At 38.2% G+C, this 27,995-nt stretch overlaps 2 protein-coding genes, 1 long non-coding RNA gene and 1 other non-coding gene across 6 annotated transcripts in view; 3 read left to right on the top strand and 1 right to left on the bottom strand.

Annotated features, from left to right (window-relative positions):
* LOC105100720 (RH-like protein) overlaps positions 1 to 193 on the top strand; it is a 32,615-nt gene extending 32,422 nt beyond the window's left edge. The window contains exon 10 of the mRNA XM_064493912.1: positions 44 to 193. Within this exon, the coding sequence (XP_064349982.1) occupies positions 44 to 70 (27 nt within the window). The 3' untranslated portion in view covers positions 71 to 193. The remainder of the gene's footprint in view (positions 1 to 43) is intronic.
* Positions 194 to 1,620: 1,427 nt separating this feature from the next.
* Positions 1,621 to 15,130, bottom strand: TMEM50A (transmembrane protein 50A). Of its 2 annotated transcripts, none has more exons than XM_010993701.3 (7): positions 14,973 to 15,130; positions 13,297 to 13,402; positions 11,445 to 11,557; positions 9,268 to 9,335; positions 7,335 to 7,427; positions 6,511 to 6,571; positions 1,621 to 2,098 (listed from the first exon to the last, which is right to left on the bottom strand). In XM_010993701.3, exons 2-7 carry the CDS (start codon positions 13,387 to 13,389, stop codon positions 2,053 to 2,055), a joined length of 474 nt encoding a protein of 157 aa, XP_010992003.1. In that variant the 5' UTR covers positions 13,390 to 13,402; positions 14,973 to 15,130; the 3' UTR covers positions 1,621 to 2,052. The 2 variants fall into 2 exon arrangements, with proteins under 2 accessions (XP_010992003.1, XP_010992002.1); XM_010993700.3 differs by having other exon boundaries at positions 14,984 to 15,117.
* Positions 15,131 to 15,163: 33 nt separating this feature from the next.
* LOC105100662 (uncharacterized) lies at positions 15,164 to 27,585 on the top strand. Of its 2 annotated transcripts, XR_004140651.2 has the most exons (4): positions 15,164 to 15,394; positions 19,410 to 19,532; positions 20,852 to 20,951; positions 22,644 to 27,585. It is a non-coding gene; the product is annotated as an uncharacterized LOC105100662 (long non-coding RNA). The 2 variants fall into 2 exon arrangements; XR_010383926.1 differs by having other exon boundaries at positions 15,178 to 15,394; positions 20,852 to 27,585.
* TRNAV-AAC (transfer RNA valine (anticodon AAC)) lies at positions 24,642 to 24,716 on the top strand. The gene has a single exon. It is a non-coding gene; the product is annotated as a tRNA-Val (tRNA).
* Positions 27,586 to 27,995: the final 410 nt, after the last annotated feature.

Genomic DNA, 27,995 nt, shown 5'->3' on the forward strand with positions numbered 1-27,995 from the left:
TAACGGTTCATCTGTAATAAAAATGTTTGCTTTACTTTTACAGTCTCCGTATTTGGCTGCTGGATATTAAGCAAAGCATCCAAGAAAAAACAAGGCCTGTTTGAGAACAAGACAACTTTTCTCACTGTTGCCCATTTTTTGTGTGTGTGACAAATACTTGTTAAGCAAAGTCTCCTTATGTACAGTGAAACATGGACAGAGATAGATTTGATATTAAAAATAAAAGACTAAAAACTTAAGTGACAATTTTATAATAATTTTAAATAATTGTTTGATTTCCTTAAAGACGATGCTATGAACATTTTCTTGGGTGCAGACACATAATTAAGGTTTTGGTTCACCTGTATTGACAATTCTTAGATTCTTTCTTGTACTTAATACAGTATGTTACCTGGTTAACTTGTTTACATCAGCAGAGCAGGTGACATAAAATTGGGAAAAATTAAGAACTCACTTATATTTAGTCCTTGCAGACATTATGCTTTCATTCCAGTGGTTTTATGAAGTAGTTCTTATTCCCTGAGCACATCTTGAATTTAACTGTGGGGAAGACATTCGGGGTCAACGGTGGAGACATACTGCCTCAAGATTTAAAAACTAGTTTGGTGGGGGGAGGGTACAGCTCAGTGGTAGAGTGTGTGCTTAGCATGCATGAGGTCCTGTGTTCAATCCCCAGCACCTCCATTAAATAAAGTCTCTTAAAAAAAAATAGTCTATGACTTTGAAGAAATCATTCAAATTTCCATGATCTGGATTCCCTTATCTGTAAAAAGAGAAGGTGGACGGAGAAGGTGGACTTCAACCCCTAAGATCGCCTCCAAGTCTCACATCCTATGTATCTAAAAACTCACCGTGACTGATCTGCTGTGAGATGACAGCCACACGGTCGTTCTCTTGAGCAGCTGATGACCAGACAATATTCAGAGCCAGGGAGAAATATACGCTGGGAGAAAACTACGGCCGACACAGAAAGATGTACCACAATTTAAGTCATCTGAGAGGTATTTTGTGTTTAATGAACAGCTAATTATAGCAAGTTTTATGAGAGAAAACATTTCAAGCTGTAGTTCTAAAGAACATGGATCCCATAGTTAGCTGGTTCATTAAAAAAAAAAAAGAAATCCCCTTTTGCCAAAGTGGGGAGCCTGAGGGATAACAGAGTTCCAGAGAGGAACAGACTGTAAGAATTCCCAGTAGTTAATGCTTGTAATTGTAACTGACCTTGTTGGTCTATTTTGAGCTTAGTGGTTATATAATGAAACATAGAATCCAACTTGTCTTCAAGCCAACAACAAAAGAATTAGTCACTTGGGTGAAGACCAGTGTCATGTCCCTGTCCTTTTCCTCTTTCCTTCAATGGTGGCTGTGGAGTGATGGTCAGCGTCCCACCAGGACCAGGTGTCACAGCTGAATTACTACTTCCTCCCCTCCTCCCCTCCTCGGTGGCACTGAAGGGACACTTTTGAGGAGACTGGTGGCTGGATCGTGGGGCTTCTCTCTTTCCACGTGTTCACTTGGGAGACACTCAATAGCTACTTATACTGACGTGTTTACAGAATTTCTGGCAAAACCACATAAACCAAACACGAAGTATATAGAGAAAGAATTCTGACCACTGAATAGTTTTTAAAAACAGTATGTTTATATTTCACTTAATTATCTGACACAGAAGAGGCCACATTTAAATAAACACATTAAGTCTTCAGAGCGCTTTAATTGCAGCTTTGGACCTTAGATATGACAAATACTTACATCATTTCTTTTGTGATTCATTTTTATTTTCACAAATTATACCATGATAAAACTTAATAAAAATTGCTCACATGAAATATTTTTCTTTAACATTTCACAAGTTAATCAAATGCAGACCGCAGTAAGATTTTTTTGGTGGTGGTTGTTTAAACAGGGCGTTCTCATGATTTTAGTATTATACAAATTTAAGTCTCAACTACACTCAGAAATAAGTTTAGAAAATGGCATTACAAAAGACTGGGAGTGAGTAGTAAAAAAAACCCTATGCAGGGCTGCTATGTAGTAATAAATCAGATGTTTTCACTGCCATAAGTCTTCAGTGCGGCCAAACTTAAAAACGAGTCCTCTGTGAATAAAATAAAAAACAACACATGACTAGCTGAGTTTGGGAAAAGAAAGACTATGTGAGATTTAGGATCGTGGGAAACTAGCAACAGAGAATAATTGATGAGTTGTATGAAAAAAACCATGAGATGTATTAGAACAGAAACTGACTACTCTAAAGTAGTAAAATTCTTCCACTGTGCTCAAATGTGCTGTTTACCACCAGCGTCCCTGCATCCTTAACTTCTGAGTTTGGAGACATATACCACTCTTTAAAAGTTGACTAATGTTTAGCATGTAACCATTATATGCCTGATTTTATCAAATTCATTCAACAAACCTTTTTAGAGTGTCAAGGTGCTAGGTGGTGATGCTAGGGCTATAAAGATAAAGAGGATACAGTCCCTGCTCACGTTCTGGATGGCACTATGTGGTCAGTATCAGGAGAGGGGCATATATACCAAATGTTTGGGGGCAGAGAACAAATGGAATTTATTTTGCCTGAACAAAATAGGAAAGGGTTTGCAGAAGTGGTAGTATTACACCAACTTTGAAAGGTAAGCAGGAATTTGAAAGGGAGGCCGGTAGGAACAGGAGCTAATGGGATAATGAAGGAAGATATTTCAGGGAGAGGAAACAGGAAAGTAAAAGGCAAAGAGGAATAAAAGACCACAGGGCCACAGGAAAAGCCCGGGAGACTGATGTCAGGAAATGTCTCCACAGAGCTTACACTCTAGTTTAAGAGCACAGAGGGCAATTACATGCACTAGGAGACACACACACACACACACACACACACACACACACACGGCAATTACATGCACTAGGAGACGGAGACGGAGACACACACACACACACACACACACACACACACACACATACACACCTCGATGTAGGTATCTGAGATGTAGCAGAGCAGGGAAGAGTCTGATACGGCTAGATTGCAGTTTAAGAGACAAGGAGGATAAGGAATGGAGGTGGCCAGGACTTGGTAAGCCAACTGACCAGGGTGGCAAATTGCCCACAGGGGCCTTAGGTGCCTTAGACAAGTTAAGGGGGCAGATGCCAGCCTGTGATCTACTAAAGGGGGCAACTGGTACTCAGTCCCAGGCAATGTGTGGAATGGAACTATGTGGACATGCATCCTCCTTTTAAATAAACAATTTAGCTTCAACTGATTGTTGCTGAGCAGGGCCCAGGGTTGTCAGATCCTCCAGTCTCTCAAGAAAAGCTAAAAATTCAATTTTTTGGGTAAAATCTCTTGACTTTTTAATGTCAGCTCAATAAAACAAAAAATACTGTGTAGTCTAAATAAAACAGAACTGTGGGCAGAATCTGGCTGGATGGCCACTAGTGATGATTTCTTCTGCAGACAGCTTGGAGTTTTGAGCTATTTTAAGATGGGAAATGACAGGATGGGAGCTATGTTTTAGAAAGAAAACTGACACAGAAAAACCGGATCTGAGAGAGTATCAGTCAAGGCAGTGAACTGCTCAGGAAGGGACAAGGATGACGGAACATAAACAATGGAAGTGAACAAGAAGAGAACAGGTTTAAGACAACTGAAAAGCAGATTTATCAGGGCTGCAACGTAGGGGGGTGACTGCAAGGGAGAAATTGAAGAGAGAAGTAGACACCTTCAATGGCATAGCTGGTTTTCATTTTGTTTTCTCATCTGTTTTCCAATTTCCAGTGTATACTCAAGGTTAAGCCTGCAATTATAATGGTCTATTTAAAACAGGTTTCACAGGCCTAAGGTAAACACTTGAGTGTTTTTTTGATGAAAACAAAAATGCAACCAGGAAGTTGTCTATACCCTATCTTGGAAGTGTTATTACTTTATCTTTACAAAGGACTTCATAGGCCTCCAAAACGTGATTTGACCTCTGCTTTTCCAGGTAATATCAAATCTACTGCTGCAGAAAGAAAAACCAAAGTGGGTTATTAGGGGCCCCTATTCTTCAGATAGCTTAAAAGAGATATGGTAACTTCAGCACACTAGTCACCAGATGTGTAAACTGTCATCTCAAGAGTTTCTTGGGCAAGAGCCAGTCCCTCCTACCTTTGCACTGACATATGTTTTTGATTTCTGAAACAGTCATTTCTAAGCTGTTGGTGAGAATTGTTCTTTTATAAATCAAAAAGGTAGGCAATCTGCTACAAGTATTCTGATAATGGTGTCTATTAGTTGAATTTGATTTCAATTTGCTTATAGTATTTTCACAAAACCAAATTAATTTTTGGACTTAATAGGTACAATAGTAATAAATGAGAAATTAGCCTAGCTTGTTGCATATAAAAGTAATTTATAACTAATTTGAGACAATGACAAGTCAATGATTGGTTTTCCAAGGTTTTGTGAAATGTGGTAACTGCTGTATGAACTTATGTGTTTCTTCCCTCACTGAAAAAGGTAACATTTTTCCATAAATCTGCTCTTCTCAATCCTGTTAATCCCTTCTGTGACAGAGTAACTTCTCTGCCAAAAACAGGATCTCAAGGTGGAACTTACTTTATCCTCTATCCCTGACAGAGTAAATAATGATTAAATTATTTCAATCATTATGTACTACATACAGAAGGCTGCTGTCTGTCCTTCCCTGGCCGATTCTCAGTAAATTCTCTCCCCACCACTCCATCCTGATGCTTTTCTTACCCCTGCCTCTGACCCTGTTATACTACTTTCCTTTGGCTGAAGTTGTGGGGCACTGAATTCCCCCAAGCACCTCTAACCCTGTGGAGATTCTGGAGTAATGAGCTCAGGATGCCTGGTCCTTCTTTAAAGATGTTTAAGCCTCAGCACTGCAGCTTGAAAGGAAAAGAAATCCTAAATATCAACACTGTCCCTCTCATAAACACATGCTACATCACCCTACAAAACAACTTACTAAACTTACATAAACTGGGGAGCGAGGTTTGTTCACTTTGTATTTTTCAAGTACAGTGTTGTATTCTTAAAAAAAAAAAAGGGAGAAGGAGGGAAACAGAACTAATACTAAGCAACTGGTTGAAGACTCAGCAAAAGGAGAAAATTGTTCACTGAATTTATCCCAAATTCCAAATTTCATCGTCATAATAGCTGGAGACTCATCTTTGAAGTCAGAGAGCCTGAATTTCAGCCACATGATCTCAAACATGATCTCTGTCTGTTTCTCACATATAAAGTGGGGATAATAGTGGAGCTACCTTCAGAGTTGTTTTGGGGATTAACTGAGAGAGTCCATGAAACGCACTAAGAACGATTCCTTGTACATAGAAAGTGCTCAATAAACTTTGGTCATTTTTATTTCTGCATAGAAATCAATGGTTTAATGTTAAAAAAAAAAACTCTGGATTTTCCCCACTAGTTTCAGGACACAAGGTATGCCCCCAAAAGGCTGTGTATCTTGCCACATCTAAGTTCATATTTTTCTTATTTCCAAACTGATTTTATAAAACTTGCAAAAATGCTTTGTGGTGGAATGGATTAACAACTGCTGACTATCATTAGAGGGCAACTATTGTGTTTCACCAGTGGTTTAAGTAGATAAGAGGTGTCTATTTCCTTTTAGGAGGTTTAGGAGGTTGGCGGGAAGGGGCAGGGAAGGGAAAGCCCTAGAATAGACTGTCCTAGAATATACAACAGGTTTTTTTTAAAAAAATCTTTTTTTGGATTAAGGACATCTTTGAAAATTTGATGAAAGCCAAGACTCTCTTCCCAGAAATGAGCAGAAAAACTAACGTCTCTCATACAGAAATGTCTGGTGGTTGCCAGCCTTCAGAAGCCTACCCATGGAATGGAAGTTAAGAACTCCTGATGCACAGGATAAAGAGAAGTCTTTTTTGTTCTTGTTTTTTTTTGTGGCAGGGGGAGGTGAAGTGGGAAGCTAATGATAGGGGAAAGGGCAGGCTCTACGAATGAACATTAGAAAAGATTAGTGATAAAAGTGTTAAGGTTTTTAGGGGTCTCAGTAACCTTTTAATTTGTCATTGCATCTGAAGGATAAAAAAATGTCAGGGCTTTTCCTCCACAGCTCAAATATCATACACAAGTTCTAGTGACACCAAGGGTAGAAACAACCATAAAATGCATCCAGAAACAAAATTTTTAAAAGAAATGGTTTTAAGGAGGCTTTCATTAAAAGCAACTGTTAAGGATTCAGATTTAAAATGAACATTGTCACTGTTATGTAACTAACTCTACACGAATCACAGTTCTTCATTAAAGGGAAGGTGATAGCAATTAAAAAGAATTAATGTATGTTCCCAAGGTTGGCAGCGAACTAACTCATATATTAAAAATACATTTCTTGGTCTCATTTTTCATATTTTATGACAAGACATGGGGGAGGGGCATTAGAGAGGGGCAAATTAAGCAACTAAATATAGTAAATGACATAAACTATTATTTAAAAAAAGAAAAAAGATAGGATTAAAAATGCAATACAAACTTACCCAAAAAAGATGAAGGCATTTTGGAAAAATACAGCAATTCCAGGGTATACTATGGCTTTTTCTATAAAAGTAATTGTAATATTTAGAGGTTTATGGTCTCAAAACATTCAATTTCTGATAAACTGGTGAACATCAGTTTTCCTGCCCAACATAATTGATTTTTCTGGTAACTATGGTTGGTTTGAGTATTAAATGACATAATACATACGACAGAGTATAGTATTTTTGTTGTGATAAGCAGTCAATTTTACCCAGAACATTAAATGGATTTCATATTTTTCTGGGGTCCCTCAAGGCAAAATTTCAGCCAAGGACCCAAGAACAGGTCTTTTCCTAGCTTGCCTTAAACTGGTCTTATATAGCAGACACAGATTAAGTGTTAATTTACTTTTCCATCTAAAAGAAGATGATATATTATCAGGGAAGCTTATTTAGTTCAATAAACTTCAATTCTAGGATGTTTGAGCTCTGTCTGAATATTATTCAGCAAGTAAAAACTTGCCAAATAACTCCACAACATATGTATTCCGCTTTTGAGGTTTCTGGAAGTCAAAGAGAAACAAAGTATGAAGCTATGTCCCATTGTTTCCCCAGCTCTAGATTAGGAGGAAAAATACAGAAGAAAGGAATACTAAAACCATACCAAACAAACAAAACAAATACAGATGGGGGAAGGGAGTTCCCAGGCACAAATGCAGTACTTGTAATTGGCCAAACTACAGAAAAGCAGCTTTATTTTAAAAAACAAACAACAAAAAAACCCAACTTTAATGCAAAAGTTCAGTATCACATTGATATAAAATGTAAACTGTGCTTTCTCTTACCTCTAGCAACATACCCTCCAAAGAGAATCCACATAGATGCAATCAGAGAGCCAAAGGCCAACATGAAACCGATGAACAGCCAAATTCGAGCACCTGAGGAGAAATAACATTATACCAGAACTGTTCCTCCTGTGGCAACAGTCAGTTCAATTAACTTTTCAAAAAAGAAGGCAGAATCCAAACATTAAAAATGTGCAGTCTCCATTAAAGTCTACAGAGGAACAGTGGAAAAGGTGTGCTGATTACCATCAGGGCAGACGTGGGCTTTCTTCCTGTTGGCTGGTCTGTACAGTGTAAGTGCCTCTGTTCATGCTCCTCAGCTGTGCACACTGAGAAAAACTTTACTCACCCTGCCTGTAGAAATCTCACAAAATATGTTTCACCATATTCAGAAACTCATTCTCCAAATATTTTTAGAAATTGTGCTCCCAAGTTTAAACTCCTCCACGAGAACTTTCAAACAATAACAGGTAGACTTAACAAAAAACACACACTCAGCACTAGGTGAATCTAAACACTACCATATTTCACTTCCTGGCAAGTCAGGTAGTAAAGTAAACTCAAATTTATTGTGGCTGGTACTTAGGACTAAGTTGCATTAATATTATGTTAACAGAGAAGACAATCAACTTACTCATAGATCCCATTTACATAAGATTTGTAAAGATTTGCTATAAAATAAATGGCGTTATTAGATTGCCTAAAATGAATTCTAAGATAAGTGTGTTTAATTTAGCACAAATACATTTCAATAAAAACACTTCCTTGCTCAATAAAGCACAGCAAATACACATAAATTCCTAATTCCACACCTAAAACAAAAAATAGTTCTGAAATAATAAGCTGTTACTCAGAGATGTGATATTAAAACAAAAACAACTAGCTCTGGACCCCCAGAGCTGTGCGAGCTAACAGATTTTATTTACGGATGTGATGGCCATATTCTATTTGCTCTTAGCTTTAGTTGTTATTGGCTGATTACTGCCAACACTAACTGCTAACAGTCATCTCTTCATCCAGAGTTTATAAGGTTGTGGTCTATCAGTATTTCTGTATCTCCTCTACTTAAGTCCATCTACGAAGAGAGTGAACCAGAGAAGTCTGAAAGCACAGACCAGAGCTGAATACTGAAGTTTCTCCTGTTTCATTAGGGAAAAAAAAGTCACCTGAAATATGCCTATATCCAGGTTTATTTTTGTATGGACGTAATATTTTAAGTTTACCACTTAAACTGCTTAATATCTGTCCCCTCAAATGTCTGATTAAATTGGACTCTACAGGAAGCTGTGTTACACGCACCCCGTATTCTGCCTACCATGGGTACAAGGCCACGGGGTCCAGGGGACATGAGTTCCTTAGTTGAAAAGGACAGGCCTGATTGACACGAAGCACTAAAATTCTATTATTCTACTTAGTTTTGCAATATTAAAAGAGTTCTGGAGGTTGTTTGCACAACAAAGTGAATGTACCTACTACTGAACTGTACACTTAAAAGTAAGTTAAGATGGTGAATTTTACATTGTGTATTTTAAAACACACCAGAAAACTATGATTCCAAGCTATTTCAAAATGCTAATTCAATCAAATAAGGTTGGCAAAAAAGGGAAGAAAATAATTTACATGGTATAGCGTCATGTACCATAGACTCTTATTTTGCACATGCATTTTTTATTACATGCTGTTCTTTACTGTACACTATATACTTTTCTAGCTACATATTATTGCACACAGTTTTATACTCAAAACCGTGTAGTCTGCACTATTCAGCAAACTGTGACCAAATGTGACTTTTACCTTAGGCCTTGGAACCTATAACCTCTACTCAGATACACCTCCATCCTATCCCTGATCTGAAAGAGTTAGACAAGTAGCCCTTCCATGTATAATTCTCATTTTAAGGGTGTGTAGTGAGATGTCATTTGCACCTATTTACCTGTTTGACCCAGGCAGCCTTCACTGTAACTATCACCTCGGACTTGTCCATTCGATACTGCATTAATCCTGTAGGAATACAGTAAAACCAAGAGATCAGGGTCTCTGACTCTAAGAGGAAACTATCCATGACATCAAATTACCAGGAACAGTAAGCTAGAGTCTGCAAATATAAGCAAAGTCTTCATGAGTCTTGAGTAATGGATTCATAAGGCCTAAAGCAAGTCCCTTCAACAGGATACCTTGTAAAACAATGGTTATAGTACCCAGACCAGCAAAGTCAGCGTCACCTGGGGACTCTTTAGGAAGAAAATTCCCCAGCTCCACCCCAAGTTTACTGAAGCATAAACTCTGGGTATGGTGCTCAGCAATCTGAACTTTAACAAATCAATCCTTCAGGTGATTCTGATGCTTCTTAAAATTTGAGAGTGAAATTCCCCAAACTATATATTGCTAAAATTGGAACAATCTTTAGCTTGGTCTTATCTAGTTTTCCATTTGTACACATTAGACATATTCAGCATGAAGAGATTCAAGTGGTAAAATCTTGTTTCTTTCAATCCCCAATACTCATTCCAAACATAAGTCTTTTGCTGACTTTCACATAATACCACACTAAGTTGAGATAGTCTTGCTTTCTTTAGAGGTATCCTCTGGGAAGGGGAGGGTATTGATCAGTAGTACAGTGTGTGTTTAGCATTCATGAGATCCTGGGTTCAATCCCCAGGACCTCCACTTAAAAAACAAACAAATAAATAAATAGAAGTATCCTCTGAAAAATTTTAAATGTCATGGGAAGATGTTCACAATTTAACATGTTAAGAAGTTTGAAAACTATCTGTGTGTGTACGTATATATATGGATATAATTATATATATTAAATGAGTGTGTGATATATATATATACATACATATATAGTATGCATGTCTACCATTAGAATGTAAGCTTTATGAAAGCAAGGGCTGTGTCTATCTCATTTCCCATTTTTACTCTCAGTGTGTAGCACAGGGCTTGGCTGTAGTAGGTGCTCAAAAATGTGCTGAATACATGAACCTCAATTTTTTCACAAGAATATGAAGACTTAATTTATTCATTCAAATCTAAGCTTTAGAATAATTACTTTCATAATAATTTTCAGTGATCTCTATATTAAATTACTTGGTGCATAAAATAAATACTTTTTAAAACAAGCTTCACATTTTGAAACAATGCAGACATCATTGGGTCAATGGCTCATGGCTTTTGTTTTTCTTGCTGAGCCACCTGAACACACTTCACAGCCCTCTGTTGGGCAGCCGTGACCCTGCCCCCTCAGTCTTCACTAATAGGCACATTTCCGAATGCACAATCTCTTTTTGTTCTCTGGCATTACTAGTTTTATACGTAATCTCAAACTTATAGAAAAGTCACAAATATAGTTCAAATAAATTTGTTTTCCTGAAACATCTGAAAGTTGCCAACATGATGCCCCGTAACTCCAGAAACTTCTGTGTATTTCCTACAAACACAACAGTTCTACAGATCAAGATCAGGAAATTAACGATGATCCATTACCATTATCTAGTCATCAGACCTCATTCAAGTTCCCAGGTTGTCCCAATAATGCTCTAAATAGCAAAAGCATCCTCTCCAGACCATAAGACACATTTTGCTCTCCTGTCTCTTTAGTGTCCTCAGTCTGGAACAGCTCCTCACTCCTCTCTGGCTTTTATGACCTTGATCCCTTACTCTAGCCATACTGGTCTCCTTGCCACTGAGCCTTAGTTACTTGCTCTTTGTCTGTCTGCAATGATCCTTTCTTATATATCTCCATGATCAGCTCCCTCATTTCCTCAAGTCTTTACTTAAAAATCACCTCCTTCCTTGACTCCATGACTTAGTAAGGCGTGCCTTGACTAACGCATGGTTTCTGAACTAAAAGTAAAGTTATAAACAGCACAGAAATAAAAGGACAGCTGAGAGAGGCTGGGAGATAGAGGTGGAATCAGATATGGAAGGAAGAACAGAAAAGAGGATTGTTGCTTCTCTTAATAAGTTCTTTCTATGATTTGACTTTTCAACCCTGTCTGATACGTTAATTTGGTAACACTTGAAAAATTTAACTCTACTCAACTATATGTAAAAAGCTTTTATTTTGTGACAATGTATGCAAGTCCTGTCACTAACAATGACACTTACATTAGGAAGGCTATGGTTGCTATAACACCACAGGCGTGGTAGGAGTGGTTGAAGTCTTCCATGCTGGGATAAATGACAGCTGCATCTATGATAATCCACCAGCCTGTAAAAAACTAAAACAAACGAGAAAGGAGAAATTACAGTAGTTTCATATCTTACTGGCTAAAAAGAAAGCACAGTATCTAAGTAAAGAGACCCCTTCTAATAAAGTCCAAAATTTTCTTAAATGTTGCAGCAGTTTCCTGCCTATAACTGGCACATGGCTTAATAGCTGATGAAATATTAGATACCCTAAAGTGCCACAGCAATTGTTATTTGTTAGTAGGAACTTCTTTTCTAAGTCTCCTGCAGTCATTATTTTATACTGTCCTATTCAATACTGTAATCTAATTTTGTAATCTAATTACAATGTAATCTAATATTATAATCTAATTTCCCGAACTAGAAATAATTTACAATATCTCATGGCAGGAGAAAGGAAAAAAGTTATTCAGACTCCAATTGACAGGAGGAATGGCCTGTTGCTGATATATTGTAAGCCTCCAGAAAAATATTACTACTGCAAATGAAAAAAAAAATATTCAAAATACTATGGGAGAATACTTATTGTTGACAGAATTTCAGCGATCCTCTCAGTGTGAAATAAGTAACAGCTCTGCAGCACTGCTTTTCCTTGAGGAACCATAGTGCAGCCTACAGATGGTTTCAGTTGTGACAACCTGAATTTCAATTCAATTCAATTTCAATACCAAATTATAATTCATCTCAATTGAATTTGGTTCTGGATATTATCACGGGCAAATATACAATGAAAGACATTAAAACTACACAAATATTTTTCATAACCTGAGCCGAAACTTAAAATAAGATGATATTATTCAAATTCTGGTAAGTAGCTTAGAAGGTTTGGAAAGTAACCCCCTTCCCTTCACCCACTTCCAACTCTGACCTAGTTATCTCTGCAAACTACCATCTTCAGGAAGTTATTTAAAAATAACTATTTTAGGCTAATCAAATTATTTTTATCAGGTTATGGACAGATCTATACTAATGACATTTTACTGGCTAGCACAAGTACTCTTTTACTTTTTCTTTTTTTACCCTTAGTTCAAAATATTCAAGGTATTTTCTTCACAGATTAAAATTTAAAGCTTTTTTTTTTTTGGCTCTTTGTAAGAACAGAATTTCTACAGCAGTTTTATATTCTGACATTACTTTGGAAAAATGTAGGATAATTATTTTTCACAGATTATAACTATCAGAGACTAGGCAAAGAGGATATACCTAAACTTGGATTTTTGTTTGCTTACTTAAAATTCACTCTTTAGAGTATATGACATTAGAGCACAAAACAACAAACATCAGATGCCTTGAAGGATTTATAATGTAAATAAGAATTTTCTACTTCTAAACAGTATGTTCATTAATGAATTCATTCTTTCTTTTTTTTAATGAGATTGAGAAGTTAACCCTGGATTATGTAGAAATGCAATCATATCTCTTGAATGGTTTTGACCTGATTTTTCTTGAACACTTCTTGGTAACTTAATGTACTCATTAAGAGGAGGCATAATCCTTATAATGAATAAATGTATAAAATATACTGTCTTGTATATTATACTATTTTTTTCATGCAGTTAAAGAAAAACAATCTACTAATCAAATTTCAAGCCATAATGTCAACACTTTAAGTGGAATAACTCAACACCCTCATAAGTAAAATATCAGCATTTATTATTAAAAATTCAGTGGTCAAAGATAAAACAGTACATCTTAAAGACATCATACAGAATTCAAAATACATAAAACAAACACCGAAAAAATGAAGGTCCAGATTATCAATGACACTTACCAGAACACCAGCAGCAATGGAAGCAATAGTATTGCGCTTTTCCCCCCAATCAACGCACTCAGAGCATCTCAAGCCTTCTAGAAATCCAGACATTTTTTTCAGGTCACTTAAAAAAAAACAACAAACACACAAAAGCAACTAAATAAAGTACTTCTATCTACTTGCTTCAAACCTGACTTATGTTTCTAGAAAAGCAATTAACAGTTCAGGAATAATTCAATAAAAGTGAAGTTACAAATACTTTATTGGGCTACATTTACTTCAGAATATTTGACTGAGTTTTTTATGAAATTCCACATAACTTTGGAAAATAAGACTTGGATTCATTTAGGTTTCTTTTTTTTAATTTAAAAGATGGTTTTGGTATATTTTAAGTACAATAAGCAAAACTGGGCATCCAAATATTGAAAAAAATTTGTAATGATTATTATTTTCATTCCAAACTAAATTATAATATGATTTAGATATTTATAGTCCAGGAGCACTAACATAGTGGACAAATGATAAACTTTGGCTCCGAGTTAAAGCATGCACTCAGATGAAAAATATTTCTCTTAGCAATTTACACATTTTATCATAGAACATGTTTCTTCACACTCAGATTAAGAAATTAAACACTGCACTGCAGGTCTTCTACCCATGTCTTTTCACTTCATTATTTTTCCTCCTCCAAGCCTGCTTTTCGGTGTCATTGCTATATAAAGAACACCTACTCCATTTTAATAATCTCTATCTCTGATTATAACACGTTTTCAGGCCAAAAGAAAGCATAAAATTGAAGTCAATATTAATTCACACCAAAATAAAAATCCACTGCTAAATTACCATAGGTAAATTACCACTGACGACAATCACATAAAACACTCCTTTGGGCTGGGGGCTCTGCAGACCCAATCATTTAATCTCTATTTCAAAACATCAAAAAGCCTGCATTAAGTGTAACTTGTTAATAATCAAGCAAACACTCAAACTCCTACAGCGAATCTTAACAAGTCCATGAAGCCAGTAATCATGGGTGGCTAAAACAGAGCAATGAATCCAGTTGTAACCTACCTTTTAAAAGTTAAATATTAAAAACTGTTGTTATAATCATTGCTAAGTCTTTAGGACAAGTCTAATTTTGAAAATTCACTCGTTTTATTCTTCCCTGGGAGGAACAGCAATTCAGTGTGTTACTTTCGGTTTACCCCAATGACCCCGCCCCGAATCTATTTTTCCTGGATTTATTACTTGCACACTCATGCCCAAACAGCCTCCTCCAGACTCCAGGGATTTTAGGTGCAGAGAGTGGACGGGATTGGGAAGATGTGGGAACTAGTTGTAGCTCAGCCACCTCCCTCGCCGAAGGAACCAGCCGGCTTACACGCCCTTTCGGGGGTGACAGTTTCTCCAGCTCTTAAGTGAAGGGGCATGGTGATTTTCGGGGATCCTGTGTCCGCCAGGGGAGGGACGCTGTCCCGCGGCCTGGCGGAGTGTGGACGCGGTGTCCCCATCCCGTAGCCAGCGGGACGCGGGGTCAGCAGGAAGTGGCCAGAAAGGCTCCAGCAAGGCACAGCCTGAGCCCGCAGCTTCCCAGAGGGTGGACATAAAGACCCAGTCAGCATCCTCCGGGCAGACAGTCCCGGGTCCGAGCCTCATCTGGCCTACGGCGGTTCCTCCCCTTTCCCCACTCCCACCTGGCACTTACGTCCAGCCCGACCGGTGCAGTCGGTCCGGAGCCTGGTGTCGCGCCGCGCGGGATCCCTTCACTTTCCCAGTTCCAGCGAAGAAAACAAAACAGCCACAGGCCACCGGATACCCGGATGGAGCAGCACCGCCCCGGGGCTCCGTCGCGCATGCGGAGACGCGGCAGAGGGAGGGCGCGGGGAGAGAGGAGGACGGGCTGAGGGAGGGCCAGAAGCCACGCCCACCGCGCCAAAGTCTCTGCTCATGCTCGGGAGACAGCTGCAGATGATTATTGCCTCACTCAGTTCACGCCTGGACGTCGGAAATGGTAGTAGGGTACAGCTTTCAAGGCTAAGTGTGAGAAGTTGCTCTTTGTGTTAAGCTTTCGAAAGAAGGCGTTTGTTGGCGCTCTGTATCCGTCTTCAGTGAGGTGGTAAGTATCCTAGTGCTGGGGTCGGTCCCACAGTTATCTCAAGCATGGGTCCCGCATGGTGCAAAAGGTGGGTCCGGGTTCGCCGCCCCATAGCACTAATCCGGGTTTTAAAGTCTTGTTTATGGGGGGAGAGTGCATGCCTAGCATGCAGGAGGTCCTGGGTTCAATTCCCAGTACTGCCATTGAGTAAATAAATAAAAACCTAATTACCTCACCACACACCAAAAATAAATAAATAAAATCTTATTTTCCCAGAGCCTGGTCCCGCCCTCGCCGTAGCTTCACCTATTTGAGAGGCGGGGTCATTACCGGGAGGCGGGGACGTCCCGGTTTTGCAAGAGGGCTACTTGGGTGACCCAACTGGATACCGGCGCGGTGACCCACTTCTTCTGGGACTTGATCTTTTTTTCTCGTTTGCTTACGGTAGGGTTTCTCAGCCTAGGCACTCCTGACATATGGGGCCAGATAATTCTGTTTAGGGGGAGGGGCCGTCCTATGCACTGTAGGATGTTTATCTGCATCCCTGACTTTTACCCAGTTGTAGCAACCAAAAATGTCTCCAGACTGCGAAACATCCCTTACCGGGGAAAAATAATCTGGTTTGAGAACCACTCCTTAGGAGATGATCTGGGTTTTGGGGAAGTGACACTTCTCAAAGCTGGAAGCAACGATGTTCTAGCTACCTGAAAGACTTGTGGCTGGGCTCGCGCCGTCTTCCAGAAGCTCTAGGTCCGGTTCCAGCGTCTCGCTGGTGTCGGTCGTGGTCCAGGAGTCAGAGCCCGCTCCGGCGAAGGTCATGGTCTAGTCCCAGAAAACGCCACCAGAGAACGTACAGGCGCCACTGGCATTCTTTCTTGCCGAGCGATCTCGTAGGAGGTCCCGCTCTCAGGGAAGGTCATATTGCAGAAGGGCCTTCTCTATCAGGTGGGGGCGACAGTAGTAGGGCTTTGACCCTGTGGCGTACCCGAAAGGACACAGCACTTGGAGGCAAGAGATCAAGGAAGGGGTAATGGAGCAGAACCCCGTTTCGCCTGAGTAGAAAAGGTGGGTGGGTTATTTTGTCAAGAGAGGCGCACAGCTTCACCTTTATTTTTCATTTAGGGCCAGTGTATGAGTAGGCTAGGGAACCGAGGTTGTTGTGTCGTTTAATTTTTTTGATTTCTTTTGATGTATGAAATCTTTGTAGCTTTGGTGGAGGGGGCATTAGCTGATTAGTAGACAAAACTATACAGTAACAATCCATAGCCTATTTTTAAATGGACATCATATGGGATTAAAGATTAATTGTGACTTTAAATGGCTCAGGGTAAAGGAATCTAGTGCAGGCAGTTCTTAATGGAACCTTTTAAATGTCTATTAGTGACTTAACATTAGCTTACCAGCTCTGAACAGCTTTAACAAATCTTGCCTTCAGCTTTTAATGTTAACTAATGACTGTGGGAGGAACAGTATTAACTTTCTCTTTGCCTTTTCTGTGTCAACCTTTTTTTTTTTTACATTTATTGCATACGATGAGTATTTTATAAGCATAAGTGAGCATCTTTGTTTTGCTTCTATAATAAAACGCATCATTAATTGGTCGTTCTTAGCCTTTGGAGAGTATACCATAGAATTATTGAGTGTTTGGTTTTTTCTTTGTAGATAAAATGGAGCTATTAGAAATAGCAAAAGCCAGTACAGCTAAATCATTAGGAATATCCAACCTTGACTTGCCAGCTAGTCTCAGAACTGTTCCTGTAGCTAAAGAAACTATGGAACGGCTATACCAAATACTGCAAGGTTTAAAGTAAGCCAGACTTATCCAAACAAAACTTTCAGAAAAACTACTGTCAGAAAGATCTGATTAACCAATTTTATTTGATTTACCTTAGACTACACTTCTCAGAAAGTCTATCTAAATATAATTTGCTAAAGTCAAAATAGCAGATCTGAAAATACAAGCCAGACTCACTCATGAAAATGGGAGAATAATGAACTTTATTTTTGGTGACCAACCATACCAGATTGGGACTGTTCCTGAAAGTCCCATGTTCCAAGAAACTCCTCTTGGGTAAAAAATGTCCTGGTTTTCAGTAGTGAGTCAAAGATTAGAGGGGAGAGGAAGGATATAAAACCCATATTATGGTCCCTCAAAAAGGGGCTGATGTTGACACCATTTTTATGAATATGATGATTGTCTGCCTTCTGTTAATCAGGAATGAATGTGGTGATTGTCAGCCTTCCATTGACCACTGATAATGGCAACCATGATTTGTGTGGTTCACATAATACATCCATTGTATTGCATATCAAAAAAAATCCATTGTAGCATTTTCTCAGAGCAACTTAAGTTCTTGTTATGAGTGTTAACAGTCCAATTAACTGTTGTGCTTTGTATGGAGATAGTGCTAGTCTAATTTTTAACTTTGTGAATATTGTGACTATGTTTTCTAAGTGTTCAGATAATGAAAATGAGAGTGAGTTCAATACCAATGCCAACGTGACCCAGACAATACTGAGAAAGAAGACTATAAACAGCTATGTTATTTTAATGGCAGATGGAAGGACACTTACCACTGGATTAGGGAGGTAAATAACCCAAACAGGGCCTATTGCACAATATGCAGAAAAGAATTCGAGGTTGGCCACAGTGGAAAAGGGGATGTGAAAACATTTATGGATACTGAATCTCACTAGACTGGGATGAGACAAGCAAGTACTTTTGAATCAATATAAAGTGTTTTCATCTCCCAAAAAGACACCAATGCTCAAACGAAAATAGCAGCCACTGAATTAGCTTGGGCATACCACACAAATAAGCATGCGCTGTCCTACTGCTCCATTGACTGTTCTGTGCAACTGAGTAAGGTTATGCTTCCTGATTCAGAGGTTGCAACTAAAATGTCCTGTGGGTGAACAAAAGGGGAGATTTTGATCACAGATCTGTTGGCCCCTTAAGTGTAGAGCTGATTCTGTCAGATCTTACCAACAATCATGCTTTCTATGGTATATCAAGTGTTGTGTTGATCATGGCAATAAAATAGTGTTCCCCCTAGTTCTTAGGTACTTTGATTTGAAAAGTAGAGTTTCAAACTGTCTTCTTGATTTCTGTGAAGATTTTAACGAAACCTCAGAAAACATAAAACAAAAGATTGTTGATATCCTGTCCAAATACAACCTAGACTTTGCTCACCTATCTGCATGTTCAGCATAGTGCAGATGTAAATTTCAGCAAATTCCACTCAGTCTATAAACTTCTTACCAAAGACAATGAAGAGATCTTACCTGCTCAATGTCCTGTGCACCTTGTACACAAGACTGCTAAAAAGGGGTGTGATTTGCTTTCCTGTGACATTGAGGCTTTCATAATGAAAGTTTTTGGTTACTTTTCAGTTTCCTCAAAACGTGCAGAAGCACTTAATGAGATTTTTGACTTTGTAGAAATGGAAGGAGAGAGACTCTTTAGACAGATGCCAACAAGATGGCTGTCATTGTTGCCAGCCATAGAAAAGATGTAAAAATGTTGGCCTACCATAAAATACTATTTTCAAAGTGTAGGAAAAGAAGAATGCCCTTCTCTAACTTGGAAATACACTGAAGATGAGAATGGAGAAAAGGATTACAATACAACAGAAATTTATATGTTGTTTCTCCAGAACTGCTTGATGACCTTTGAAGAGGCCATAAGGAGCCTAGAAAAGGATAAACTGTCTGCACCTGAGTAATTTGATATCATGTGTAAGTTGTGACAAAAACTCATGTAAGCAGGAAAATGACTCATTTTTTTTGGAAAGAAAACTGCTTTAGAACTGGAAAAAAGTGTCACCAGAAAAGGGCAACCAAATTATACAGGACTTTCTCAATTTCTTTACTAGAATGGTAAGTTTTTTGGAATCCAGTTTCAATTTCACAAGGTCAGATTACCTCTGTACTTTAAAACCATTTTCTCTGAGAAAGAGAGGTTTAACTTATAAGGACATCCAGTGTGCTTCAGAATGTTTAAAAATGATGGACAACCTCTGTGATGAATTTCTAGATGCAAAGGACCTGATTGACAAACAGCTGGTCTACCAAAATAAGCCTGTAGATTAAAAAATGGATGGACATTTTTGGAGAGCTGGAAGTGAATTCCTACAAGTCTCAAAGCTTGCTCTTGCTAGTAAGTAAAATCCTAAATATTCCATGCTCAAATGTTTTTGTTGAGAGGATATTTAGATTGGTGTCATCACATTGGACTGACCCCAGGAATCAGTGTAATGTGGGTTTGATAAGAGCACAACTGCAAGTCGAAGAGAATTTTACATTTGACTGTATTCAGTTTTATCACTACATGAAAGGAAAGAAGGATGTTCTAAAGGCAGCAGGCAGTTCAGAGAAGTATTATTGCAAAAGGAAACCAAAAGAGTGAAAATATCCTGTATCATGAGACTGGAACATGTCATTGCTATTTTTAAATAAATGTAGCAATGTTTAGTTAATCCTATTGAATTTATATTCTCCTTTTAAAATTATATTTTGGTATCTTAAGAATAGTATAGCCTACAAAATTTAAATATTCAATTGTTTAAAAAAGTTAATTGCTGTATCAGAGGAGGAAAATATATAAAATATTATATATTTCTCATACATTATTTAATTAGTCCTATTACTAATGGTCACTGTTAACTAGTCCTATTTTTTAAAAATAATAGCATTTATGTAAATGAAGGCTAAATAATACAACATAGACATTTTCAAGTAAACACTGCATCTTTCATATTTTTATGTGAAAGTAATAACACATGTATAATTATTATCTACTATATTTTGGTGTGTATGTGTATGTGTTTGGCTTGTTGTAGCTTTGTTCCAGATTGGCTTTCCCTACTATAATCAGTCCTTTTATCTTTCTTAATTATGAAATTTTGTTCCCTGTTTTAAGTGGATTCTCTTTGAGATACCCCTCCCCTCCCCCACCCCCATGCCCAACCCCCTTACCAATTATCCTCCACTAAAGAGAACCACCAAATAATTACTTTAGGCTGAGGGGATAAGGAAAGGCCTTGTAGACTGATTTGGGTTTCTTAAAATAAAATGGGGACTAGGCCTAAAAATCCCCCAAGCAGACAAAAACCATTTAAGCCATGTAAGCAAAACTTAATGAACATTGACAAAACTTAATTTAGGTTATTTCCTGCAAATGTCTCTGATAATCATAAACAAAACTTAAAATGTTTTCCATTTTAGGTATAAGACAATCACTTTTAACTAATCCCCTGCTGTTTGGAAACTCTTGTAACAACCAGTCCTTGTGAAAATTAAACAATTTCTTCAATCCCCTGTTAGAAGCCATCCTATAAAGACATGCCTTTGAGCTTCTTGCCACTTTCTATCTGAAGTCTCCCAGTTTGCAAACTGTTCTTTTGTATGCACAATAAATTCTTAATTTTAATTTGATGATTTTATGACAATTTCTTGTGTCGTTATTGGGATTTGAAGACTACCCTTTGACGAGCCCCAAGGCTGGTGAATAACCTGGTGCTGCTGCCTGCCAAGCTCATTGTGCTCACTGCTTTCTCACCAACCACAGAGTTCTAGGGTAAGTCTGTTTTGGATCTAAGCTCTGCTTTTTGTGTCTTGAGCTCTCTGGCTTTATTGTGCATACATGTGTCTTGTTCAAGCTTCTTGATCACCTTTCTGTCTGTAAGAGGAGAAAAAGCCCATGATTCCCTGGATTCCTAGACAGCAGTGAAATTCCCAGGCTCCCTTATAGATACAGTCATTGTAGAGAACCTAAAGACAAATTTAAACCCTGGTCTTGAGCCAATCTTTGAACCATTGTAAATTATTTTCCAGACCCTAAAAAGGACTAAGGTAAATTTATAGAAGAATTTAAAATTCTTTTTGGTGCCTGTGACCCTGAACTACCTGATTTTTACCAGTTTATTAACATGATACTGAATCGAAGAAATGCTGAAAAATGGCTTCAAGAAATGTATTGGAAAGACCCTTCCTAAGATCTTAAGGGTCCCAACAAATATGCCACCAGAGATAGAATAAAAAGAGCAAGAAAATAAGTCAATGGCTTCTTGAAGCAGTTCCCAAAGGTTTTCCTATGAGAGTTGATGGGGCCATAATACAGTCCTGTAAACAGAAAGAGGATGAACCAGTGGCAGATTTCTGAATTCGTTTAGAAGTAGTATTTAGACAATACTCTGGTCTCAAACAGCTGGTGACTATTTTTGCCTTGTGTGCCCATTTGTTAATGAGCTTCACCCAGAACTCAGTGGTTTGTTACAGAAGCATAGCTTAGAATAGGAAGTCACGCCTCTCCCAGAGCTTCATCTTCCTGAACATTTTGAAAGAACAATAGAACAGAAAAAAGACTATCAAACAAATAAATTCATGGCCCGACAACTGTAACAGTTACGAGGACCTTGATCCCACTTCAGGAGGTCCAATCCTACTCCACGTTTTGCCCTTATTGACAGAGATGGCTGTGAATACTATCATCAAAAGGAACATTAGAAGAGGAACAGCCCACTTTTAGATAGAAGGCCTGTTAAACAATCCAATTGCCCTATAAGAGAGAGCCCCAACTCCCAAATTCTTGTGATACTCAGCAATGACAGGGCTCTGAGAAATTTCTCAGTAAGCTACTTTCAATAATCCTTTAAATCAAGAATGAAAGTTAAACTAAACTTACATGGAGAAATTTCTACCATACTGATAGATACCAAAGCAATTCTGTTTACTTTAACCCCCACCATGATACATGAAGAACTTCCTCAGAGTAATAAAAATACCTTAGTGCTGGGAGTTTCCAGTCAAGTTCAAAGAGTTCTTTTATTGGAGCCCATGACTGTTATCCTTGGCTATTTCTCTGAAAGTCATACTTTTCTATTATGTGATACTACCTCTCTGAATTTTGTATGTAAAGAACTGCTGTCTAAATTATGAGGCTAGATAAAATTTTCCTCAGGAGAAATAACCTTAGAATTTCCAGACTCATCAGACACTTAGGCATTATGTGTCCTAAGGAGACTATTAAATTCTATAAAAGTATAGATGCTATAAATCTCTCTGAAATCTGATACTCTATGGGCCTCTTCTTCCACAGATGTGGAAAAAATAAAAAGTACCAAACTCATTAAGATTCAGATTGATTCATCTAAACCACTTCCTAACTTGCCTCAGTACCCCTTAAAGTCTGAAGCCATACAAGGGCTTACTCCTATAACAGAAGATTTAATAAATCAGAGGCTTTTTACCCCTGTATCAATTCTTGCAGTACTCCTGTCTTACCTTTAAGGAAACCCCATGGATGGGGATGGAGATTTGTACAAGACCTCAGAGCCGTAAGTAAAATTGTGATACTGAAGTTTCCAATGGTACCAAGCCTAATTACTTTGTTGGCAAATACACCAACCAAACCAGATGGTTTACAGTTGTGGATGTATGCTCTGCTTTCTTCAGCATCCCAGTGGACAAAGTAAGTCAATATTTATTTGCTTTTACTTGGAGAAATCAACAGTCTTGTTGGACAATAGTGCATCAGGAATTTACTGAGGCTCCCTTGTACTTTTCACAAATTTAACATTAGAATTTAAATTCTGTGCTGCAATTCCTCAGAAATTCTGCCTTGATTCAATATGTAGATGATTTGCTTCCTTGTTCCTTCTCAATGGAGAATTCAGGAATGGATTCAACATATCTGTTAAAGTGGGGCTTATAAAGGCTGTAAAGCCTCAAGATAAGATTCAGTTCTCACAAGAGATGGTTCATTATCTAGGTCATGACTTCTCTTCAAAAAGAATCTCTCTTCAGGAAGAATAAATGCCATTTAAACTATCCTAGACCTGTAAGGATTCCTTAGATTTGTGGGATATTGTTAAGTCCTGTGTCTCATATGTTTCTTTATTGGCTTCCCCACTCTGTGACCTCAAAACAGCACTTAGGAATCTCTCCCTTGGGAAATAAAACATGAGGGTACCTTTACTGAACTCAAATGGGCTTTATAAAACCCTCCTGCATTAGAGCTCCCCAGCTATACTAGACCCTTCATACTGTTCCTCTGTGAATGGAACAATTGGTACAATTGGACAGGGAATCCCAAACTTAATTTCAAGCTACAGAGGGATTCACTTTACTGAACAACGTATAAAACAACCAGACAAAGTTATTCAAACGTAATGGCACTACCATGTTCCTACCGTCCTCAATCTTCAGGAATGGTTGCATGCACCAGTGGCATTCTAAAATTAAAATTGACAAAATTAACTGAAACCACAGATTACCTTGGCCTTGAGTGCTACCTTTATAGTTTATGTGATAATAAGATCAACACCTTTTGGGAAACATAAGTTGACACCTTATGAAATCATTACTGGTTGACTGATGCCCTTAATGATAGAAACTCATGCTCTTGTAAACTCTCATATGACCCAATACTGTAAGGACCTAGTGCTGTATTAGAAGCCTATTTCCAACAGGCCAAAGAGGCCTTCAGAGACCCTCCACCTGATGAGGACTTCAGCCCAATACACTGGATGGTATACCAGTGATGGTATTCAGGAAAAGACAGCAACAAAAAACTGCACTTGAACCTTGATGGAAAGAGCCCCATCAGGTTCCTTTAACCTCTCAGACAGCAGTCAGATTACAGAGTGTTGAACCTTGAGTCCTTATCTTTCAACTAAACAGGTCCCTTAGACTCTTGGACCCACAACTGACTTAAAATTAAGGATACCGGTAAAATTTTTTCCCCAGAAGCAAACAATCATAGGATGTAGACAACTTTCCCAGGTCAATGGAACAAGACCACTGGTGCCAAAATTAACATGATTTTGTTACTAATAGTTCTATTAAGACTTTACTAATGTTTAATGCAAATACCTGAAAGTAGACACTGTACCAAAAAAAAAAATCAGTGACTAATCAAATAGGAAGTTGGATATGTACCTAGACTGATGAAGAAGCTGAAGTATAAACAAAAATCTATCTGCAGATGAAACCACCAGTCTTGTTTCTTTTGTTCATAAGATAACAGTTCATAAGAGAAATCCAGGAAGCACCAGTCCTCTCAATACACACAATACTGGATTCCTTTGTTTGTCAGGACATTAATTCTTCATACTGGCACCTGTAAAGTAGAAAATCCTTTTTTATATAACTCTAAAAACTTTAGGAAAAAAAAGCTTCAGGTGGGTAGATGTGGCTCAGTGGTAGAGCACGTGCTTAGCATGTACAAGGTTCAATCCCCAGTACCTCCATTAAAAAAAAAAATAGGGGAGAGGGTATAGCTCAGTGGTAGAGCACATGCTTAACATGCATGAGGTCCTGGGTTCAGTCCCCAGTACCTCCATTAAAAAAAAAAATAGGGGAGAGGGTATAGCTCAGTGGTAGAGCACATGCTTAACATGCATGAGGTCCTGGGTTCAGTCCCCAGTACCTCTGTAAAAAAATAACCAGAGGAATTTATCGTAAAATACAGGTATAATCAGAGAATGAGGGCGACTTAAGCTACTGACAATGTGGGGTGTGAACCTTCCCTCATAGTAAACACAGTACAAGAAATAATAAAAAATAATACTCTTGTCTCCAATGAACAGAGGAAGCTATTAAAAGCTTTGGCTTTTGAGCTAGACACACCTGAGTTTAATGCCTGGCTTGGGTACCAGCTAGGTCTACAATACTCAACAAGTGATTTAACATCTCCAAGCTGCAGTTTTCTAAGGGCTGTAGCAGCACCTCTTACACAGGGCTGTGGTGAGAATTACACAAGTGTGGAAAAGGTATTAGCCTAGTTCCTGGTACCTAGAAAAAGCTCGGTAGATATTTGTTGACTGAATGAATATAAGCTAGTAATCTTAAGACCTAAAGCAGGATAGAGTCACAGGGGAAGAACTCTCTGTAGGAGGTAAGAATATATGTAAAGCACGAGGAGGAGGGACACTAATGGAGGGAAAATAAAGCAGGGTGGTTAAGACATGGGCTTTGGAGGCAGTCAGACCTGGATTCAAATATCAGTCCTACCACTTGAGCAAGTCACCTAATTCAAAACGTTGTAAACAGGACAAATTGAAGCAAAAATGAAAAACTTTTTTTTATTGAAATAAAATATGCATGACATAAAATTTATCATTTTAATCATTTTTAAATGTCTAGGTCTGTGGCATTAAGTATGTTCATATTGTACCACCATCACTACTACCATCTCCTGGATACGTGTATGTGAGCTACATTGTTGGGGTTTTTTTCCTTTTTAATTTGAATTTGGAAAAAATGAACAGATAGTATAGAAAGTTTCATATTACTCCCCCCCCCACACACACACACAGTTTCACTATTAACATTTTACACTAGTGTGGTACATTTGGTATAATTAATAAACTGATATTGATACATTATTATTACTGAAGCCATAGTTTATACAGATTTTCTTAGTTTTTACCTAATGTCTTTGTTCCAGAATCCCATCCAAAATACCACATTGCATTTAGTCATCATGTCTCCTTAGGCTTCTCTTGACTGTGACAGTTTCCTTCTTTCTGATGCACAGATTTGAGGCATACTGGTCCAGGAGTATTGTGGGGGTTTTTTGAATGTAACATTTCATGATTAAAAAATACTAATCAATTGTGATAACAATACCTGTTGGGCCTACCTTGAAACACACACACACACACACACACGCCTCCATCCTATCACTTTCGTGGAAACCAGCATCATTTCTGACTCTAGTCACTGTGGGTGTCTCTCTGCCTCATACTGGGCCTCTGCTCCCCCATCTTTTCTCCACACTGCAGCCAGAGAGGCTGTAAAATATAAATCAGCTTCTATTCTGTTCTCTAGCTGCTTCAGTGGCTTCTTACGGTGTTAACTAAAACACTACAAGATCCTTCATGCTCTAGCTCCTGGCCACCTCGTCAGTATCATGACTTATTCCTCTCCTCCTGGCTCAGTCTGCTCTGTCACACTGGCTTCCTTACAGACCCTGAAACACACCACGCCCCTGCCCTAGAGCCTTTGCACCTGTCTTCTGCCTGGAAAGTTCATTCTCCATGTAGCCATGTTGGCCCACTCCTTCACTCCTTTCAAGTCTCTGCTCAGCTGTCACTTCCTAAAGAGAGGCACCTGTCTTGCATAGCAGCCTCCCCCCTAAAGAGAGTTGTCCCCCTAAAGAAAGTTGTCCTCTTTCTCCTTAGCTTTGTTTTAACCCAGAATATTTATCACTACCTGACATTACATCCTATATCTTAATATGTTTATTGTCTGTTTCTTCCATTAGAAGACACGTTTCATGAGGCCAAACACTTTATTTAATGTGTTAATACTCAATAACATTGGTTAAATTAATTAGTGAATAAAAGACTTTTATTTTTAACAAGCAAGTTGGATGTTAGGTAAGGCGGTTCACAGTCTGTGACTCCTGAACTCCTAGATGTCTTTGAAGGTAGCAATTTCCTGAATTTTTAAAGATCTGGCCAGGCTACAGGTTCTTAAAAATGGGTAGTGTGATTCATAAATGGATATATCTCCAGAATCTGGGATAATTCCTTGAATACATGGAGCACTCAGTAGAGATATCTGCATTATAATTAACTAGAATGGAATTGGCAATGTGGCAAAGTGTAGTGGCAGCTTATCTGAAAGGCAGAGGAATACTGAGAAAGTTTATGTATAACGATGATAATCACAAATGAATATCATATAATGTCTGTTAATAACTAGTGTTAGGGACCGAATTGTGTCTCCACCCTTCCACTTCCTGCCCCCACCCCCCATGTAGCCCCAAAACCCATTGTGACTATATTTGGAGATATGGCCTCTAAGGAAGTCATTAAGCTTAAATGAGGTCATAATAGTAGGGCTCTAATCTAATAGGGTTGGTGTCCTTCCAAGAAGAGAAAGAGACTATGTGCACAGAGAAATGCCACGTAAGTACACAGTGAGAAGGCAAGCCAGAAAGAGAGGTCTCTCTGGAAACCAACCCCACCAGCAGGTTGATCTTGGACTCCCAGCCTCCAGAACTGTGAACAAATAAATTTCTGTGGTTTAAGCCACCCAGTCTGATTTCAGTCACCATGAGCAGTATCATCTTAGAATGTGAAAGACAATGAGGAAGAAAAACACACACTCCTGTGTTTTGAACATGGCTTCAGATTCATTGTTTTGTGTATTATACGGAAAAAAATCTATGAAATAAAATTGTATTTCAGTTTTAAATAATAGATTGGTTCTCTTTTATTCAAATAATGCTCATAATTTAAAAGTCCTGGAAAAAATAAATTCACAATCAAATCACAATCAAATTTTACATGTGAAACCGTGGTAATTTTGGTAGATTTTTTTTAAGTGTTATGGAACTGTAAAGGACTTAGTCTGCAGAATTTTCAATGAAAATGATACTTTGGCCAAACCAAGACGACTCCCCACAGTAATAACCTACATACAGCCATATTCAGTGACTAAATTGCATTTATGATTTTCTCAAACAATGGAGTTCATTTTGACTATTTATCTAAACAAAATGTGATAAACAAAGCAATAAAAAAGAAAAATGTAACCCTGGGATGCATTTGCAGCCAATGCACAGAGCTGTGGCCTTAGCTTTCCGAAGAGCATTTAAACACTGCCACGC

The sequence above is a fragment of the Camelus dromedarius genome, chromosome 14, assembly GCF_036321535.1.
Source record: "Camelus dromedarius isolate mCamDro1 chromosome 14, mCamDro1.pat, whole genome shotgun sequence".
In the NCBI taxonomy this organism is placed as follows: domain Eukaryota; kingdom Metazoa; phylum Chordata; class Mammalia; order Artiodactyla; family Camelidae; genus Camelus; species Camelus dromedarius.

Bases quoted from the DNA above. Each gene is read 5' to 3' on its own strand.
- TMEM50A (XM_010993701.3), bottom strand. From the start codon at position 13,389: ATGTCTGGATTTCTAGAAGGCTTGAGATGCTCTGAGTGCGTTGATTGG. The intron at 11,558-13,296 runs GTAAGTGTCATT...CGTTTGTTTTAG, and splicing joins CCATTGCTGCTGGTGTTCTG to TTTTTTACAGGCTGGTGGAT. The intron at 2,099-6,510 runs GTAAGTTTGTAT...TTTTATTCACAG, and splicing joins AATGCCTTCATCTTTTTTGG to AGGACTCGTTTTTAAGTTTG.